Genomic DNA, 21,159 nt, shown 5'->3' on the forward strand with positions numbered 1-21,159 from the left:
TGGTGTTTGGAGTTGTTCTTCTTTTAAATGTCTAAGAAAAAAACATGAAATATTCTCAGTAGACGGATTGGGGCTGCAGTAATGCGGACGCTGCACCGGTCCGTCGTGGTGAAGAGGGAGCTGAGTGTAAAAGCGAAGCTCTCAATTTACCGGTCGATCTACGTCCCTACCCTCACCTATGGTCACGAGCTGTGGGTAGTGACCGAAAGAACGAGATCGCGGATACAAGCGGCAGAAATGAGCTTCCTCCGAAGGGTGGCTGGCCTCTCCCTTAGAGATAGGGTGAGAAGTTCGGCCATCCGGGAGGGGCTCAGAGTAGAGCCGCTGCTCCTCCACATCGAAAGGAGCCAGCTGAGGTGGTTCGGGCATCTGACAAGGATGCCCCCTGGGTGCCTCCTGGATGAGGTGTTCCAGGCATGTCCCACCGGGAGGAGGCCCCGGGGCAGACCCAGGACACGCTGGAGAGATTATATCTCTCGGCTGGCCTGGGAACGCCTTGGTGTTCCCCCGGATAAGCTGGAGGAGGTGGCTGGGGAGAGGGAGGTCTGGGCCTCTTTGCTTAGGCTGCTGCCCCCGCGACCCGGCCTCGGATAAAGCGGATGAAGATGGATGGATGGAACTTTATCAATAAAACAGCTGCAGCTTTCACTACAGCACATGTGGTACTTTGACCTTTGTACTGTTTTCATCGGTTCATTTTGCAGTTAATATGTGAACATGTTGGATGATCTGTCTGCTCTCACTGGGTGTTGCTGAGGTCTGAATCTGAAGGCAGCTCCTGTAATCACAAAGACAACAGAACCATCAAACTCAAATATAAATTTTATCCCTCAAAATTGAAATAAAGCTGATTCTTTTTTTTCTTTTTTTCCCCTCTTGCCTGTCCTGTTTGGCTCTTTTGCCATCAGAATTATTGTCTAAAGGCAAAGAAAGATGCCCAACGGATTTACTTTACCAAATTGACCATCCCAGCCTTGCCGTAATGGTCCATTTGATTCACCTTTTATTGTTTATTTTATTTTCACTTGCTGAATACGGGACAGACTTGACTGGGGGAAAGAAGGGGAGAAAGAAAGAGGGAAAGAGAAACAGCTGAGAAGAGGGACGGGGGAGAAGGGCAAAAAACAAAAACCAACAGAATGGGCAGGGGAAAAAAATGCATCTATCGATCACCTGGATCACCTGTTGAGAAAGAAAAAAGAAAACAAGCAGAAGAGAACAAGAGTAATAGAATAAACAACATCACAATGATATATGGGAATATGACAGTAAATACTAAATATTAAACATTATTGTGCAGCGCGTAAGATCAACAGAACACAGTGTGCTTTGAGGTAGGAGCCAAAAAGGGTGTAGTTTGTGGGTGTGATCACCCGTGTGTACACCTGTGAGCATGGACGCGCTTGTTTTTTTAAAAGGTTCCTTCATGTAATGATCTGCTAGAGGGTGTGGGGGGGCCACAGCCCCGTCCTCCAGGGCATGAAGCAGGTATGGAGGAGATCAAAACTCCAGACATCCAGAGGCCCTCAGAACACAAGAGACCAAGGAAGACTAACAGAGGGGCAGCCGCGCCACTGTCCCAGAAAGAGCTGAGGAGAGTCCCAGATGAGGGCTCACTCAGCAGCCGCGGAGCAGAAGCCAGGGGGGGTTACAGTGACGCGCCCGTGAGCTCCGCCGGCAGCCAGCCGTGCCTGAGTGACCGAGCCCCAGGCCGAGAGGCCGGGGGCACCCCACCTCCAAAGTGGCCCGAGCGAGCCCCAGGCTCCAGGCCCCGATAAGCAGCCGCCAATGAGTGAGCCGGTGTGTACCTGGATGCCCATCCCCAGACACAAAGAACCACCAACGCACCGATGTCTGAGGGAGTCCGCCACTGGCAGGGGAAGTGGTGGTGGGGGGAGATAGGCCTCCAAACCTTGGAGGGCCTGAGATGTCCCCAGAGAGGTGGCGTCTGATACCCAACCTGACATATAGACACAGACATACAGGCACACACAGATACAAACATCCATTCCCACCCTCATGCTCTCATATGCACTTACTCCACACTCAACCAACGTGGAGACAGACATAAAGAGACGCTGTACACACGATCACACTCCCCAAGCGTACTCTACGAACCGGGTCTAGGTACCCTTGCCCCTGGAGGGGGGAACTGCACCCAGACCCAGGTGGTGTTACCCTTTTCCCTGCGGTGGAGACAAGCAGACTGCCCCGACTCCGCAGCAGCAGGGAGGCCCCACACCCCAGACCACAGTCGGACGGCCAACTCCTCCTCCTAGCCCCCCCGCTCCAGCAGGCCAGAGAGAGGTGGGCAACGACGCCAGGGTTGAGGTGTACACCCTGATGGTCTTTTGGATTCCGTGTATCGTGCCCACCCCCAAGATCCTATATGTATATGTAATGAGAGTGTGAGTAATGTGAATGTCTAAGTTGTGGGATAAAATTGAGGCAGAGGCAGCCAGAAGGGGACGGGGGGGGGGATGCCTCCTCTGCACCCTGGTGACATACCCCTACTCCAAGGCCCTGCATGTGTGGGTGGTTGTGGTGGAGCGGGAAGAGGGAGGCAGCTGGAGATGGGGAGGGAAGGAAGGGAGGGGCAAGTGACCCCTCCCTGGGGCCAGCTCCCCCGCTGACCCCAGTAGGCACCCCCATACTCCGCGACCCGCCAGGGAAAGGGGGCCCAGGCCCATCCAGACCGGGGCTGATTCTTCTGTCCTCACATACTCAGGATCTGAAGTTCTTCTTCTCTTACATTTTTTTCAGTATTACAGTACACTACTGTACTTTAATCCATAGTTCCTGATTAATGAGTTACTGAAGTACAAGCTTTAAAAAAAATGTTACTGTCTTTACAGTATGTGGCAAGAGACTGAAAACATGCTGTTGTTTGCACATATTTAATAATCAGCTCTGCACAGGAGCTGCAGCAGGATGCAGCCTGTTGCATTTACAGTATAATACTTGTAATAAAAGTACAGTAACAGTAATTAGTGACTGAGCAGCCCGGGGCGTTTCTCTTGATTTCTTTAGTCTGTGTAAATTCATTCACCTGCACAGATTAGCTAAACGAACCCTGACAGCCGAGTGCTCATCTTAGCTAGCTAGGTCTCAGGACCGAGCTAAGGACGGTTAGCTTACGATTAGCTGACAAACACGTTTAACTTACCGAAAAAGTGCAGCGGGGCCTCGGGTCCTTCTGTCGGGTAGTCCAGTTTACTGAAGAACACCTCAGGCTAGTGATGGGTCCAGCAACACTGACGCGCCGACGCATGTTTTTTTTTAAAGAACTTTATTTACAAACATACATAACAAGGCACCATCATGAATCCGAATATGTAATATCTTCGGTTGAGCATTATAGCAAGAAAAACAAACAAACAAACAAAAAACAATAAACACAAAGCCAAAAGAGTTAGCACAAAAAGAAAGACCAGTCATTGAAGGATTTGAACCAAAGGCAAAAAATAACATGAACAAAAAAGGGCAGTCATGATTATAAAATAGGGAGGTTTCTTTTTTAACATAAATTAAACTTGTTAAATAAAACAACAAGTTTATGAGCTTTCTTGTTATTCGCAAGTTTCAGCGATTTAGCCCAGAGTTTAAAGTCATTCAGCCATCTGTTTATACATGGTTTAGCTTTAAAGTATCTGCATTTGTGAATAAAATTTTTCCCATAAACAAAAACGTCCTAATCAACAGGTCAAAATCTGCATTCTCAGCAAGTATTCCAAATACTTCACAGATACTTCACCTCTTTTTTGATGTGTATATTATTTATTGCTTGCAGGGGACACTCATGCAGAGCTAGAATTTCGCATTTATTAATATTCAGCTGTAGACCAGAAGCTTTGGAGAAGTGGTTGATCACCTGTACCCACCGACGCATGTATCAAGCTCACAAAGTGAAACCTGTATCGGTGCGTGCGTCGCTTTAAGAAAAAGTCACGTGATCGATACAGCTGCTGTATCGCTCATTGCCAACGCGCCAAACTGTGTTTAAAAGGTACCGCATCCGCATCTGCCAACGGAACGAGTCGCCACCAAAAAAACACAAATTTACTCTCGCAAAGATAAAAAAAAATTACACATCTCTCCATAACAAAATGGAGCCCGAAAGAAAAAGAAATGTTTCTGCTGCGGGGGATCATTTTGATCTTTTAACTGCAAATAGTTAGTCTGTCTTTGTTTCAGTGTAATCTATCAGAATAGAAAAAACAGCAATGTGACCTGCAGTGTAAATTATTTATTTTATTTTATGCAGGTTAAATGTCGCATCTGTTCTGCATTTCTTACACAAACAAAAGCACCTCCTCAGTGTTTAGGCATTACAGAGCCAAACATGAAGATGAGGAGATAAACACACCGAGAATGAACACAGGTAGGCCTATACTGACACTGAACAGCTTTATCATCTTTTTTTTTATAATTAAAATGTGTTTTATTATTTTGAAATCAAACATCTAGGAAGACTGTTCTGGACCAGGCAGTCCTGAATTTTATTATAAAAGACTGCAAACCCCTTAGTATTGTGGAGAGTGTCGGAGAGAAACATTCCAAGATCAGAGGATCCTTTAACGTACTGGGGGAAAAGGAAGACATCCGAACCTTTTCCACCTGGCTTTACAGTTTTTGTGTACCCCAGCTTCATTTATGCCTCTGAGTTTTCCAAAGCTGGGGAAATGGTGTCAAAAAAACACAATAGACTGAATGCAAAAACATTGGATAAACTTATTTTTCTGAAACTCTGAGTCAATTACATTTAAATGGGTAATATTATATTCACAATACTTTCATTTTAATTTTCACTTAATGTCATTCACAATATTTGAAATGTAAAAGATATAAAATGATTCCATGGAAAGTACAATACCTTACAGTGTAAACAAGTATGACTAGGTCATTGAATCAGTGTCTGTTGTGAGTCTCAAGTAAGTTGCCTGCAATGATATTTAAGGTCCAGCAGGTGTCAGTATGGAGCAAAACAGCAACACTGTGTCGACACAGTATCGATACAGTTTTGGGAATGTGCTGAAACGCCTCACGAGGCCTCACTACCTCAGGCTGTCAGGTTAAAACACTCGGTCGTGTTTTCGTAGCGTAAACGCTGGCACTCCTTTCAGAGCCTACGCTCTATCTGCTATTCCCGAACAGAGATACGCAAGTTTCTCTGTGACTGCAGCTGCCAGTCAAAGCTGTTATGATGACGTTTCACAACAATTTAACATCACCACTGAAGGAATTAGAATCACACTTATGGGAAAGGAGACCCCTTGAACATAAATCAGCGTGATGAGAACTATTGAAAACAAAAGAAAGGGGGGGTTATGACCTATACTGCAGCCAGACACCAGGGGGCGATAGAGACGTTTTGGCTTCATTTTTGGGGTGCTGTGGCGTCGTCCGTGTTTTCTACAGTCAATGGGCAAAACATGCACATGCTCTTTGAGAGCTTGTTCCCGGCTCGTAACCAGCCCGCTCTGCCGTCAAGGACGATCATTGGCTAATGGTCATCATGTGACTGATGGAAGCCAGATCCCTCTGATTAGCAAAACTGTGATTAATAGTTAAATGCTATTGTTGAGGGGCACAGGCAGGAGTCCACATGCACACATAGAAAATAAAGAAAAGGGCACTTCGGGCACCAATCAGGAGAGGGCCAGGTGCTCCCCCCCCCCCTCATGCACGTGCATTACAGTCTAAGAGTACAGTACAGTAATAATAATTGTACAGTAACTGTAATGCTGGTTAGTGACTGAGCAGCCTGGTGACTTTTCTCAGTTTCTTATATAAACTGTTTTAGTGTCTCATCTTCAGCTGCAGGTCCCAACATCCTTCAGTTCAGTCAGAGCAGCAGATCTAATGTCTGCATGACTTTAATCAACATTCAGGCTCACAGTTATTTCTTTAATCAGGGTAAAATCACTCATGTGCACAGATTAACTGACGACTGCTCATCTTAGATGTTATGGTGACGTTGCACCAATTTAATGCCATTCAGAATTATTAGAATTATTAGAATTACACTTATGAGAAAGGAAACTCCTTGAACACAAATCAGCAAGATAAGAAGTGCTAATAATGGCAGATTTTTTTTTCTTTGGGAAAAAATGTATTTGAGGGGAACTTTGTTTTAGTCTGACCTCAATCCCAACCGCTAACATGAAGGAGACGGGGTTTATGACCTATACTGCAGCCAGACACCAGGGGGCGATAGAGACGTTTTGTGGGGAGTTCTTTGGTTGTGTGTCCCTTTAAGATTCATGTAGCTTCCGGACTCCGTCACATTTACGTCACACACGGAACTGTCAAGATGGAGGACGGTAGAGAAGCTTCCACGAATTCACTTTTGAAGGATGGTAAAATGAGTTTTATCATGACACAATTGGTGCATCGACTTTAAATACGATCGTCGATCGTTTGAAGGCATTTTATCAAAAGCTGCGAGAGTCTCGCAGGACTGTAAAAAATTCTTTAGCCAGTGAAGAAGCGACATTAACATCAATAACCTGGTTTGCATTGTTTGCACAATTCATTTGGCTAAATTAGTATTTGTGACAAAAAAAAGTAGAAACTACATTTGGTACCCATCAAGTCGCTAATTGTATAATTAGACAGTGACGTGTCTGATTATGTGCTCGCTGTCTAATATGTGAGACTGGGAGAGTTAATGGCTTGAAAACTGACTGCTGTGTTTGCAGAGTGTTATGCTGATTTCCTAGTAAAGGACTTTGATGTGAAGACATACACCGCTCAGGCCATTCACCATGCTGTAATCGCTGAACAGCTGGCCAAGCTGGCACAAGGCATCAGTCAGCTGGACAAGGAGCTACACACCCAGGTACAAATCCAGCTCACCTGGGCCACTGTTTCCCTCAGAATGCACTAATTTATAAACTTTCAGTAATAACCAGCATTCCCAAATTACTGTGAGAAAACTAAGCAGATCCAAATAGATGAACCCAGTGTAAGTTTAAATGTCTGTATCAGTGTGACAACTCAGGACGAGCGCTGGATCTATCCTGAGTTGACCTGTAGGATGTGTTGACGAATGCAAAACATGATTGCCAAAGTATTTTTGGGCAAGATGCTGGACGTCACAACAAAATTTAAGCCATTAAAAAGTTACTATTATTGTTTTAACAATAAATACCAACACTAAGGTAGTCCACTGAAATTTTAGCCACTTTAGGTAAGATAAGATAAGATAGAACTTTATTAATCCCTCGGGTGGGTTCCTCTGGGAAATTCGATTTCCAAAAAAAGCACAGCACCGACAGAAGTTACAGAGTTACAGAATATTATTTATATATATATATATATATATATATATATACACACATATATAAATACAGAGACAAATATAAATAAAATATACGAAGGGGATAAATAGAATAAATAGGAATAAAAATACAAGTGAATTGCACATTTCAAGTATTGAGGTCTATTGCACTGTTGACTATTTACAAAAAGTATTGCACAAGGTATTGTACAGTGAGGTGAAGAGGCACTACAGCTTAGTTGTTCCCCCCTCCTTTGTCCTCCTGTTTCCCCTCTCTCTCCCCTCCAGAGAGGAGTTAAACAGTTTGATGGCGTGTGGGACAAAGGAGTTTTTAAGTCTGTTAGTTCTTGTCTTGGGGAGAAGCAACCTGTCACTGAACAGACTCTTCTGGTTGGTTATGGCCGTGTGCAGAGGATCCCCAGCATTGTTCATAATGTCCATCAGTTTCTTTAGTGTCCTTTTCTCTGCCACTGTCACCAGAGTGTCCAGCTTCATGCCGACCACAGAGCCAGCCTTCCTGATCAGTTTCTCCAGCCTGGATGAGTCCTTCTTTGCTGTGCTGCTCCCCCAGCACACCACAGCATAGAAAAGTACTCCAGCAACCACCGACTGGTAAAACATCCTCAGGAGCTTCCTGCAGATGTTAAAAGACCTCAGCCTCCTGAGGAAGTACAGTCGGCTTTGGGCTTTTTTATACAGGTGCTCTGTGTTGCATGACCAGTCCAGTTTATTGTCCACCCACAGCCCGAGGTACTTGTACTTGTTGACCACCTCCACCTCCTCCCCCTCTATCTGAACCGGCAGTGGACCTTCTCTGGACCTCCTGAAGTCCACAACCAGTTCCTTAGTCTTTGAGGTGTTGAGTTGCAGGTGGTTTGTGTGACTCCATGCGACAAAGTTCCTCACCAGACTTCTGTACTCCTCTTCCTGATCATCCCAGATACACCCCATGATGGCCGTGTCATCTGCAAACTTCTGAATGTGGCATAATTCAGAGTTGTAGCAGAAGTCAGAGGTGTACAGGGTGAAGAGAAGAGGGGACAGCACAGTTCCCTGTGGTGCTCCTGTGCTGCTGACCACAGTGTCAGACGTGATGTCCTTCAGCCTGACGTACTGTGGTCTGTCGGTGAGGTAGTCGGAGATCCAAGCCACCAGGCAGGGGTCCACCTGCATCCTGTTTAGTTTCTCCTGGAGCAGACAGGGCTGGATGGTATTAAAGGCACTGGAAAAGTCAAGAAACAGGATCCTGACCGTGCCTTTTCCCCCATCCAGGTGTGAGTGGGCTCTGTGTAGGAGGTACAGGATGGCATCCTCCACTCCGACACCCGCCTTGTATGCAAACTGTAGTGGGTCCTGGGCATGTTGTACCTGTGGTCGGAGGAGGTTGAGGAAGAGCCGCTCTAGAGTCTTCATAAGATGTGACGTCAGTGCCACCGGTCGGAAGTCATTCAGCTCATTGGGCCGGTTCCTTTTGGGGACCGGGACGATGCAGGATGTCTTCCATAGGGCGGGCACTCTCCCCAGTCGCAGACTGAGATTGAAGACTCGTTGTAGCGGCTCCCCAAGTTCAGCAGCACACGCCTTTAGCATCCTAGGACACACCTTGTCTGGGCCTGCTGCCTTTCTGGGGCGAAGCTTCCTCAGTTGTCTCCTGACCTGATCCACTGTGACACTGGGAGATGTTTGGGAGGAGGGGAGGGGGGGAGATGTCTTGCTGCTGAGAGAGGGATTGGAGGAGGGGGGTGTCATGGTGTCAGGAAGGGGGGGGAAGCGAGGGAGGTAGGAGAGTGGGGAGAGGACTCTGTAGTGAAGGTGAGGGTGGGGGGGTTGTGGGCTGGTCAAACCTGTTGAAGAAGTTGTTGAGTTCGTTTGCCTTCTCCACAGTCCCCCCCCACTGTGCTTTTCTTGGTGTTGTGGCCTGTGATGGTTTTCACACCATTCCAGACCTCCCTCATATTGTTCCTCTCCAACTTCTGCTCCACCTTCCTCCTGTAGGTGTCCTTTGCTTCCTGAGGGAAGCAGGAGTGCTGAAAGTGCTGAAAGTGCTGAAAGAAGTGCTGAAAGTTAGAATCAAATAACCAGTGTTGGTCAAGTTACTTGAAAAAAGTAATCAGTAACTAATTACTGATTACTTCCCCAAAAAAGTAGTCCCTTTACTTTACTGATTACTTATTTTCAAAAGTAATTAGTTACTTGGTTAAAAACATGATTTACAACCTGAATAGGTGATAAAGCGATAGATCTTTCAGCCCAATTCTACTTTCTACATAATCCATCATACAAAATGTAATCAAATGGAAAAGTCTCTTTTTAAAACTTGTTTTATTAGTTTTAATCTTTTAACTTTATGCATCAAGCAAACATTAAATTATATGCACCATTCTCTGACTGGAAGAAATTAGTTTAACATTTAAACCTATTTTCTGCACATTCCAGCACATAAAATAAAATATTTTTTTTCTGTTTACACTCAGTCTTTCAAATAGATGCAAGTAAAACACAGCAGAAAATAAATAAAGTCAAAGTCTCAGCGGTCCTGTTGCTCTATTTTCAGCTGTATAGCAGACGGATGTTTGCCCTGGTGCAGGTGTGTTGTAGCGGTCAGTTGAAGAGTTTCTCTGTGAGTTTCCCATTACGTCGTAGCTACTCGGTGCTTGCTCGGAAGTTTAGGGGGTTTTTTCGCTGTAAAAAGAAGTTTTCTTCCCACGCAGTGAACAGCGGATACTAATTAATGTTTTTGTCACTTTTTGCGGAATCAAACTCAAAGTAAGGTCAGTACTTCCACGCTTTAAACGCTGCACGCTCATACTCTCTCCCGCACTCAATATATTATCCTTTGTTGATCTGCACACAGCTGTTGCCACAACTGTCGCACTCGCTTACGTCACTGTCATGAGACCCTCACAAAAAAAATCACGGTTTTAGTAACGCAGCGTGCTTACGGGAAAGTAACGGTAATCTAATTACCTTATTTTGCAGTAGTAATCCCTTACTTTAGTCGTCACTTGAAGAAAGTAATCGGATTACAGTAACAACGCGTTACTGCTCATCTCTGAAAATAACAATGTGAATATATAAAATGTGACTAAAAGCAACTTAAATCAAACATTAATATGTCATATAAAGCACAAACAGTTACCATAACATGTGCAGTCTTCTTATATTTATGTTTATATTTTCCAGGTTGTGGCCAGACATGAAGACTTACTTGCTCAGGCTACTGGGATAGAGTCTCTGGAAGGTAAATTGCCACTTTTCCACAAGCTACTCTCATAAATTCAGATCTGTCAACTTCTTTTACAGACAAATTGATTTTTAGCAGTTTTAGGCTTCATCGTGTGAATCACTATGCCGAACAAATGCCATGCTTTGATTAGTTCAACTACAGTCAACATTTGATCAGCTGTGAACGGTGGCTATTTTTAGAACTGCTGGTACTTAGGAAGGAATTAATTACTGTTATTACACCGTAAAACCACATCTGCTTTAATATTAAACTTATACTTTTCAAATGAACCTGAACTTTGATCATTAAGAGGATGGATAGGTAACATTTGCAGAAGTACTAGAGGAGTACATTCATAATGGGCTTTTCAGATGCTTGCAGTTCCTGCAGTTTACCAAAAGAAAGATCTAACATTGCTTGAAATAAGTCTGGTAACAAAGTAGCTCCAAGTTCAAAATATCCTGAAGGACTAAAATTATGATGTTGTTTTCAGGCGTCCTTCAGATGATGCAGACAAGGATTAGTGCTCTGCAGGCAGCTGTTGACAGGTAAATGTGTTTGCCTCTGACTGTAGCCAGTCTATATACTGTTGATGTTAACGGGAAATATGTAGACATGTTTGGCTTAGTTCTTCACATTCACCCACTGTTTTCCTTTTACTGCCTTTAGATTTCTGTAACTGGGCATCTAGTGTGGTCTGTTAACAAAAAAAACAATGAACTAAAAAAGTGTAGTGGTGAGATCAATAGAGTGAAAAGAATAAACGTCCAGAGCATCACAGTGGACCGGATACACTCTAGGTCCTTGGGAGCTGGAAACATGTCAAGCATCAATTCTAAAGGTGAGGCTGCAAAGTCGATGTCATTCTAAGCCAGTAGAAGCAAAATCGGCTCCCACCAGAGCAGATGCCAAATAGACTCGGAGGTTGAAAGAGCTGGAATGGATGCAACTCTTAATGCGCTTAATGAAGGAGGCAAAACTGAAGCTGCTCTAGCTGCAGCAAAGGTGCCAGAAGCTGCTACAGACAGTGACGATGGTAAAAGTGAAGTCGTGGTCCCCGGCCTTCCTTTATTCCCTGCTGTGTCACTGATGAAGATGTTAATGCACACTTTAGTCATGGGCAAAATGAAGACACTTAAGAACTTGACTCAGGGGACTAGATACAAACGAGCACTTTGTTCATTAGCCATTATTCTCATTCTTTCATTTTGTTAATTATCACACAGAAATGAAAACAGACCCAAACTTTTCCCTTCAGAGCTCCAACATGACACCCCTCACTCTCTCTGACACTCTGCAGTAAGACTGAGACTGTAGCCATGAAGCCTGGTATGGATCCACACAAGGATTGTCCCGTTCATAAGAAACCACACTCTTTAAAAGTTTCCTCAAAAAGCATTCCATTTATTAAAAATGCTGCATGTCTATGAACCACAAAGCTAGAGATTGCAACACTGTAATGCGCTGTTCTGAGTGCTCTTTGCATGCCGGCTCTTCCTAACGGTCCACCTCCATGCATGACACGACGGTCTTGGATTTCAGAGGAGGAGCAAGGTGGGGAGCAAACCAGGAAGAACTCTCCTATTACAACATCCAGCTGCACAGAGGACTGTGGGGAAGGCAAAGTTCAAAGCTGTGTTTAGTCAGTGTGTGTCCCAGAGGAAGTCCTTAAAAAAAGAAAATGTGTGTGGAAGAAGGGCCATTGGCTTCATAATTCAAGCTGTAGATGGTTGTGTATCCCTTGGACTACCAACGAGTTTAGCTCGATTCCCAATAATAGACAGGAAATTCCCACACCAGAGGCCGCTACTCATCAGCCTCATCTCAAAGCCGCTGCTGCCAAAATACTACCTCTTGACCCAGCAGCTGAAATCCTCTCACTGCTCGTAAGGGACATTATCTGTGTCCATGAGGTCCACAGTCGGTATTATGGACCACCCCATGCACAATATGCCCAATGCCTGGACTTCTGATGGGTAGGAGACATTTGCCCACAAACCTACTGTGAACCTATTGAAGACCAGAATTCTGGAGACCGTCCAGCTCAGTTTTTTTCTGACCATGTGAGGCTTACAGGTGAGTGAGCAAACAGGCCTTCTGGAAAGCCAGTTCAGGATAACACTGGCTACCAGAGCTTTAGTCATGCCGCAGAGGATAACAGACGGGCACCGTCAGTTAAAGATGAGCTTTTTCTTCACATCATGAACACCAAAACGGCATCTGTCTAAAAACCAAGAACAAGCGAGTGTCTCACATCTCTTGGATGTGCTTTGAAAAGAAACCAAAGAAAAAAGACCACTATGTGCATGGAAAGGATCGTCAGCAGTGCTCATGCTGATCCGACAGCCGATATATGGAGCGACTGCCTCTCTCTCTCTCTCCCTCCTGCTGCTACTTCAATCGTGAAACTGATCAATGATCAGCTGATCGGCTTTTCTGTCGCGAGTCTGTCTCTCTTGTTTGTTTTTGGCCCACTTTGCACCAGAAAGAGGAAACCAGCAGCTGAACAACAGCAGCACGTTTAAGCTTGATAAGCTGTTGTTAGGGTTTATTTAATATTACTTTCTACACCAGGATCTTTTTCTACACAGCTGACGGCTGTAACTGTGCAGGGGCGGGTCTAGCAAAGTTTAGCCAGGGGGGCCGATAGGGCATGAACAGGGAAAAGGGGGCACAGAGACATTTCTTTCTTATTTAAAATGTCTAGCTTTTAATAAATAATTATCTGAATCTTACACCCAAAGTTTTAATCGGATGTAAAATGTATAGAAGTCCATTACTGTATATAGTAACTGTTAAGTCTGATATGCCCTAGTAAGCTATAGTACTTTTTCCGTTGGGAAGGTACCATCTGTGCAGTCTGTAGAAGAAAGATGTTGAATCTATTTAATTATTCTTTAAAAAAATAATTTATTTCTGTGCATTTTTTTTTCCCAACCTGCATCAAATTAAAGTTGATTACTTTGATTAAGCATCATGAGGTGGAGGGTGGTTCCCTATTTAGTTTTTTTTTTTTTTTGCTGGGAGTTTTAGAGCCCTATTAGTTAGGTTGCTTAATATTTCTGCTAAGTACTCTTTAAAATACCAGAATAGGGAAGATGGAGCAGGTTTAAGTTTATTAGATTGATCAGTTTTACTGAACTATGAAATATTTTGGGTGCAGTGTATTTTTAACAGAGTAGCTTTAGTGTTTTTTTTGTTTGTTTGTTTTTAACTTGAGTATGAACTTATACAAAAAGCAGCAAGATATTTAAAAAACAGTTTTATTGATTAAAAAACACATTATATCGGATTCATATCGGTATCGGCAGATATCCACTTTATGATATCTGTATCGGACATGAAAAAGTGGTATCGTGCCATCTCCAGTATTTGCCGAGTTTTGGTATCTATCATTCAGAAACCAGGGCAAATCAGGCTACTGTTTGACTGCAGAATATGTGGATGGGATGCAGTATTCCCAAGGGAAAACAACAAAAAGGGGCAGAGATGGAGGGATTCTCTTCAGGACAGACGGGAGCTAAAGATACTGAGAATGTATATTTTGCTCCTGTTGTCAGCAGCTCAAAGTTTACCCGACCCTCATAGACAGGAGGTCAAAGTGGGTCAGTGTTTGGGAAAGCAAAAACACTGTGTGCTTTGGTACTAGCTGCTCCAGAAAGAGTCGGATACCACGGTGGGTGATTCTTTCCTCCTGGCATAGGGTGGCGCCTGGCTACATCTTTAACTAGTCAAGACGCTTTCACGTTGATGTTCACAATCATTACACAGTCCACAGGTGCTGGGGGACAAACTCTTCATCTTCTGCAGTGGCAGACATTTGATTTTGTTTTGTATTGGTTTAAGTTAGTGTTACATCCAGGAAGCGTCAAGCTAAACTGTGCAGGAAACAGCTGTGATGGGCAGATGAAGGCACGTGGTCAGGCGCTGATTGAAGGAGAACTTGATTTTCTTTGATGTTTTAGATATCATTGGATTCTGTTTATTTAATCGTGAGAACCGATGACTAGTATTAAAATTCAGTCGACTGTGCGGCATTGCCACAGATTGTAATAAAACATGGAAACTCACCTTGACTAATGTAACAAACCTCAGCCTGTATGCACATTCCAAAAGCTGGTGTGAGGTTCCAGGTTATTTCAGGTTGTTCCAGGTACAGTTTTTGCTGCAGTACAGCTCTATCTGTCTGATCTAACACTGATGTCCTTCCAGGATAAGGACAAAGATTGTTGAGCCATACAACAAGATTGTGGCCAGGATCACTCAGCTCGCCAGGCTGCAGGTAAGTTGAATATCATGTCATTTGTGAATAAATGATTGAGTGTCATTTGAAATGATAGATGACAACTCTTTACGTGACAGTTTGAGTGAAAAACCTTTGAAAACCCAGAGAGACCACGGTGCAGACGAGAAGGTCGGCTTTTGTTGGCCTGAACTCCGAGCTGCTGTTTGTGCAGCTCTGTGAGAACACAGCGCTCCACGCCTCCTGCTCATGCAGACGAGGAAACTCAGGGTTAAATATTGATGAAACAACAACTGTAAAAAGGTCAGCGTGTTTCAGGAGTCCCTCTGGGGCTGATGCCTCTGTGTTGTGCATGTCAGCTGTTTTGTGCTTCTAGTATGAGACTCAGCAGCTGTCAGTGAGACAGTGTGGGATCATCTACAACATCTGAGTGCAAAGGTTAAATAAAACAGTTCTCAGCAGATTTATTTTAGTAGTTTTATTTGTAAAAGGGTGACATTTTACAAAGTCTGATACTTTGCATAGACTGTATAAAACATTTTAAACTGCACACTCATTGGCTATTGGCTTGTCAATGACAAGTCCAGGCCAGTCGGCGTGCGGTTTCACAGTTAAGTGGAATTATGCCGCTCCACTCCAGGGCCCGTCCGTCTGCCCGCAGTGAGCTCTGTGGTCAGATGGAGGCAGTATAGAGAGGATGTCCTGCAGCCGGTCTGTGGGGCGCCCCTGCTGTTGTTGGTCTGAGAGCCAAGTTCAGTGTTAAACGGTGTCAGCGCTGCCGCTGTCTGTGCTTTTCATGGTTTATTTTGGTTATTGAAGTTTTTTTCTTTCTTGTTTTTTTCTTTTTTTTTTGCCTGTCCCGTTTGGCTCTTTTGCCATCAGAATTGTTGTCTAAAGGCAAAGAAAGATGCCCAACGGATTTACTTTACCAAATTGACCATCCCAGCCTTGCCGTAATGGTCCATTTGATTCACCTTTTATTGTTTATTTTATTTTCACTTGCTGAATACGGGACAGACTTGACTGGGGGAAAGAAGGGGAGAAAGAAAGAGGGAAAGAGAAACAGCCGAGAAGAGGGACGGGGGAGAAGGGCAAAAAACAAAAACCAACAGAATGGGCAGGGGAAAAAAAATGCATCTATCGATCACCTGGATCACCTGTTGAGAAAGAAAAAAGAAAACAAACAGAAGAAAACAGATAGGCCTCCAAACCTTGGAGGGCCTGAGATGTCCCCAGAGAGGTGGCGTCTGATACCCAACCTGACATATAGACACAGACATACAGGCACACACAGATACAAACATCCATTCCCACCCTCATGCTCTCATATGCACTTACTCCACACTCAACCAACGTGGAGACAGACATAAAGAGACGCTGTACACACGATCACACTCCCCAAGCGTACTCTACGAACCAGGTCTAGGTACCCTTGCCCCTGGAGGGGGGGAACTGCACCCAGACCCAGGTGGTGTTACCCTTTTCCCTGCGGTGGGGAGAGGCAGACCGCCCCGACTCCGCAGCAGCAGGGAGGCCCCACACCCCAGACCGCAGTCGGACGGCCAACTCCTCCTCCTAGCCCCCCCGCTCCAGCAGGCCAGAGAGAACGGGGGTGAGAGAAGACTCCAAACCTCCCTCCACCCGCTCATTGTAGTGTTGATGCATGTGTGTTCTAAGGTGCATTTAAAACCCAGGAGGGCATGGAGCTACCTGCCAGAGAGCAGCAGGTAAGCGCATAGTCCCTCCTGCTAGCCCTCAATGTCTACGTGTATTTAAAATTGAGAGGTGGGCAGCGACGCCAGGGGTGAGGTATACACCCTGATGGTAATTTGGATTCCGTGTATCGTGCCCACCCCCAAGATCCTATATGTATGTGTAATGAGAGTGTGAGTAATGTGAATGTCTAAGTTGTGGGATAAAATTGAGGCAGAGGCAGCCAGAAGGGGACGGGGGGGGGATGCCTCCTCTGCACCCTGGTGACATACCCCTACTCCAAGGCCCTGCATGTGTGGGTGGTTGTGGTGGAGCGGGAAGAGGGAGGCAGCTGGAGATGGGGAGGGAAGGAAGGGAGGGGCAAGTGACCCCTCCCTGGGGCCAGCTCCCCCGCTGACCCCAGTAGGCACCCCCACACTCCGCGACCCGCCAGGGAAAGGGGGCCCAGGCCCATCCAGACCGGGGCCCAGCGCAGCAGCGCCTCCCGGCCCCACAGAGCCCGGGACAGTCCACCCAACCCCACCACAGAGAAAACTGCACCCACCCCACCATCCACTCATCTTCCAGACTACATGAGACAATAGACACCCAGGCTGAGATCTTCCTCCACCTCTCCTGTATCTCCCCTCCTGCAGAGAGAGTTCCTGAAGAGAGGAAAGCTCCTGCAAGATGTTACCATCTCCCCCACCAGTTGAAGAGCCCCCCAGGTGGCTCGACGCACCGGCGGCACCCTGTGCCAGGGCTGGGCCCCCATGCACCCACCCGCCCACAACCCCGGCAACACAACAACCAGGAACCAAGCCCCCGAGGCCCGGCCAGGGCCCCAGCCCAGAGACGGAGCGCCCCCAGAACCTCACGCCCATCCCGGACCCACCCAGGGGCAGCCAGGCTACCAGGTCAGTAACCCACGTCCGTCAGCACAGACCCTCCCCTAGCCCCGCTGCACGCAGCCACGAGGAAACAGTCACCTGAGAGCCAACAGAGCCCCTAACTGGACATGACCGCTACCCCGGGTTGAGCCCCCCAAGGAAGATGCCTCCGGGGAACCCCCCGACGCCCTAAGCCTGTCCCTACCCCCACACCAATCACAACAGTGAAGGCGGGACCAAACTATGACCCCCCCACCCCCACTAGATGATGGAGCTGATCAAAGGAGCCCAGAGCAATTGATCTGATGTGGTGGCAGAGGCTGTATCAAGACTAATGTAATCTAATAGATAATTTCTATATTGGTTAGAATTAAGATTATTTTTATTTTTCCAGTTCATGAGGACTGTTTTCTTGGCTATGCATAGGGCAGTGAAAACCATATGGGCGATATTCTTTTCTGAAGTGACATTATCTAAGATGCCCAACAAACACACTAAGGGGGAAGTTGGAATGTTACATTTCAGACACTTCGATAAGTCTTCACATATCTGGTGCCAAAACGTCTGAACTGGTGGACAGAACCAAAGAGCGTGGATATAATTGTCCGGTGAATTGGTTTGGCAGTGTGAGCAGTTGTTGGTAGACGTAAAGCCCATCTTGAACATCCGATGACCTGTATAGTGCACTCTATGTAATATTTTGTATTGAATTAATTGAAGACTGGGATTTCTAATTAGATGAAAGGTTTTTAAGCAAATCTGAGACCAGAAGTTTTGGTCTAAGTTAACTGATAAATCCGCTTCCCATTTTGCAATAGGAAGTGATATTGATTCATCCGTTTTAGAAAGCATTCTGTATATTTTGGAAAGTAATTTGGGGGTTTTAAGAGCAAGAAATTGAACCACACTTGGTGGTGTTTGTAGTTCAACTTGACCCGGTTTAAATTTCTTTTTTACTATGGATTTAATTTGTTGATATTCTAAAAATCTTTTCTTGTTGATCCCATATTGTGTAACTAGTCCGTCAAATGAAATAAATTCTGTTCCTTCTAGTATATGTTCTAAATATTTGATTCCTTTACCACTCCAATCTGAAAAGTTTATCATATTATTGTTTTGTAATATGTCAGGGTTGTTCCAGATAGGTGTACGTTTGCATGGGATTAATGAAGACGCCGTCAATTTTAGAAACTCCCACCATGCTGTCAGAGAAGAGCTGATGTTGATGCTTTTAAAGCATTCATGTCGTTGGATGTTTGAGCTGATAAATGGTAGGTCTGAGATCTCTAGATTATTGCATTGTTGAAGTTTTTTCACGGTTTCCCCAGTGACTGACCGAAAAGTGTACGCAGATACGTTTCCCATTTAAGATCTGTTTTTCTTTATCACAACCAGTTTTCTTTTAAAACCAAGATGGAGATGGTGTAAGCACTCATCTCCAGCCTTCAAAACTGGACGTGAGCAGCCAATAGGTGACATCACAGTAACTCCATCTGCTATTCTACTTCTTGATTATACCGACTCCACGCTGTGTCTGTTCTTTGAGTCATTGTGCTTCAGCAACGGTTCACATAAGTAGATAGTTGTAGCACATTGGTGATAAAACATTGATCACAATTCACACAGTGTCACAGACAGGAGACAGGCTTGCTGGCTTACTGAGCATTTGACAGGTGTGTGTGCATGTGCTGAGCACGTTTCTCTATTAAGGTAAACATGTAGCAAAATGCAAAGGATTTCTGCACCTGTGTTGACTTCCTCGTTAATTGCAGTGCTAATGCACTGAAACACAGCTTGGAAGGAAAACTTGCCGGGGATGAGAGAGCTTGGTCTCCTGCTTTCTGATTGACTGACCTCCACTTCTTACCCCAGCTACAAGTGCAAGATTAGCAACAAAGTCCAAGAAAAAGAAGTGTTGCAGAAGTTGTGAAGGCGCAGAATATGTGAATTTGTGATTTGGGAGGACTCGTATTTACTGGTTTGAGACGTTGCAATCGCAGAGTTGTGGCTGTAATAAGTAAAAATAATTAAACATGAGTAAAACTGTCTAAATATAAGTCTACACATTATTTTTTTTCTGTAACAAAAAAGGTTACATTTTTCACCCCACACACTCTCACTTAACTAACAATTAAATGCAGTTTATTTGCAGTTTATACATCAGAAACTAGGGCTGTGCGATATGACCAAAATCTCATGATATAAGATGTTTCTCATCCCGATAACGGGATGAGAAACATATCACGAAATGTGCGTTTATTGTAAACTCTGTGAATCTCAGGCAACTCGACCCGTGTGGCGCGTTTTCAGCTGGACGTCGAGTGTTTTGTTCGACGCATGAAATTTGCTTTGAGTATTTACTACACGGCGTGCTGCAGGGAAAAGCCTGTGCTAACGTTTCAGTCCAAGGTTTATTTTGAGCACCTGACGGCTTTTTGCTTCTCATCCATAAACTCTCTCCACACTCTGTCACGTGATTCTTGCATAGGTGGTTGAACAGGTTTGCCATGTTTAAGTCTGAGCTGGGACCGGTTTCTTGCATAATTTGCAGAGTACAGTTTTCTGGTCCATGTCAGACTTTTCATAACCAAACCATATCCGTGCTACAGAGGGATCCCCTCATTTAGGAATAAGGTCCTTGATTTGTTTGGACTGGTCCTTCTGTTTGGAGCTGCCTGGTTCTGCCTCGTCTTCACTGGTCGTGCTGGGATTCTCTGCATCCACATGGTGACCATCCAAACAATGAACAAATATTGAGTAAACGGTTTATTTTGCGACACCACAAAACAAACAATAGTGTATAGTATGAAACAATAGATGTTTTAATTTCATCACCTGATATATGTCGTCATATCACACAGAAACCATTTAATGCGATATGAAAATGAGAAGCATGCTGGAAACATGTTGTTCTTGACTGCTTTTTTGCCGTGTCTCAATTAATGGAATTAGTTGTGTAATTCTCAGTTCTTGTTTACGTCAGTCGTCTCAACACCTCCCTTCTTCACTGCTGCAGGGTGCCTGTGACCTTCTGCGGAGGATCATTCGCATCTTGTATCTGAGCAAGAGGCTTCAGGGACAGCTGCAAGGAGGCAGCAGGGAGATCACCAAGGCGGCTCAGAGCCTTAACGAGCTTGGTAAGGACATGCATGTCTATCATAGAACAACTGTTACATAAGCAGCTGTGTGTTTTTCACAACTCAGATCTACTCAACACCTCGAACACCGGTAACTTTAAAGCCTTTTTCCACTAATACCTACTCAAGTCCGCTCGGCACGACTCAGCTTGGTTTTTGGGTTTTCCATTAGTTGGTAGTACCTTGTATTTGATACCAGCTACTTTTTTAGTACCTGTTTGGCCAAGTAAAGTCAACAGACTGCATGCGACTGATTGGCTAGTCAGCTGCGTCAATGAGTGGTGAGAGGATCTCGTTCACGAAAATCAAAACCGTCGCTTTTGAACGAGAAAAATGGCTACAGAGAAAAACAACAGCGTAGTCCCGAAGACAAACACACCAGAGACCAAACAGCAGGTATATCATCGCAGCGTGTCACAATATTCACCTTGTTGTTGAGTGGAAAAGGCAATGAAGTGTTACTTTCTTTAGGTTAGACTTGAAACAGACAGGTTTTTATTAACACAGACAATCAAAGAAGATGAAATGAACAAATATGTAGACATGTAATGTCATATTCAGGGGCTACCTCGATTTGTTTGGACTGAATATGTAGACGTTTAATTTTCCTGTGAAAACATCAGCAGGTTGCACTTTTAGGAGGTTTTTCCTTGGTTAACATATCTGTAAGTTTGGAAACGGCTGAACTC

General features: G+C 44.8%; 1 protein-coding gene across 2 annotated transcripts in view; it reads left to right on the forward strand.

Moving 5' to 3' along the window:
- The first annotated feature begins 6,239 nt into the window (after window positions 1-6,239).
- Window positions 6,240-21,159, forward strand: part of cog5 (component of oligomeric golgi complex 5) — a 59,463-nt gene continuing 44,543 nt past the window's right edge. The window contains exons 1-6 of one of the 2 annotated variants that reach the window (XM_040015019.1): window positions 6,240-6,359; window positions 6,702-6,841; window positions 10,466-10,523; window positions 11,002-11,056; window positions 14,721-14,790; window positions 20,350-20,470. In XM_040015019.1, the coding sequence (XP_039870953.1) occupies window positions 6,314-6,359; window positions 6,702-6,841; window positions 10,466-10,523; window positions 11,002-11,056; window positions 14,721-14,790; window positions 20,350-20,470 (490 nt within the window). In that variant the 5' untranslated portion in view covers window positions 6,240-6,313. The other variant, XM_040015020.1, reaches the window with a different exon arrangement.

This window comes from Simochromis diagramma, unplaced genomic scaffold, assembly GCF_900408965.1.
Source record: "Simochromis diagramma unplaced genomic scaffold, fSimDia1.1 OVJJ01000453.1, whole genome shotgun sequence".
Lineage (NCBI taxonomy): Eukaryota > Metazoa > Chordata > Actinopteri > Cichliformes > Cichlidae > Simochromis > Simochromis diagramma.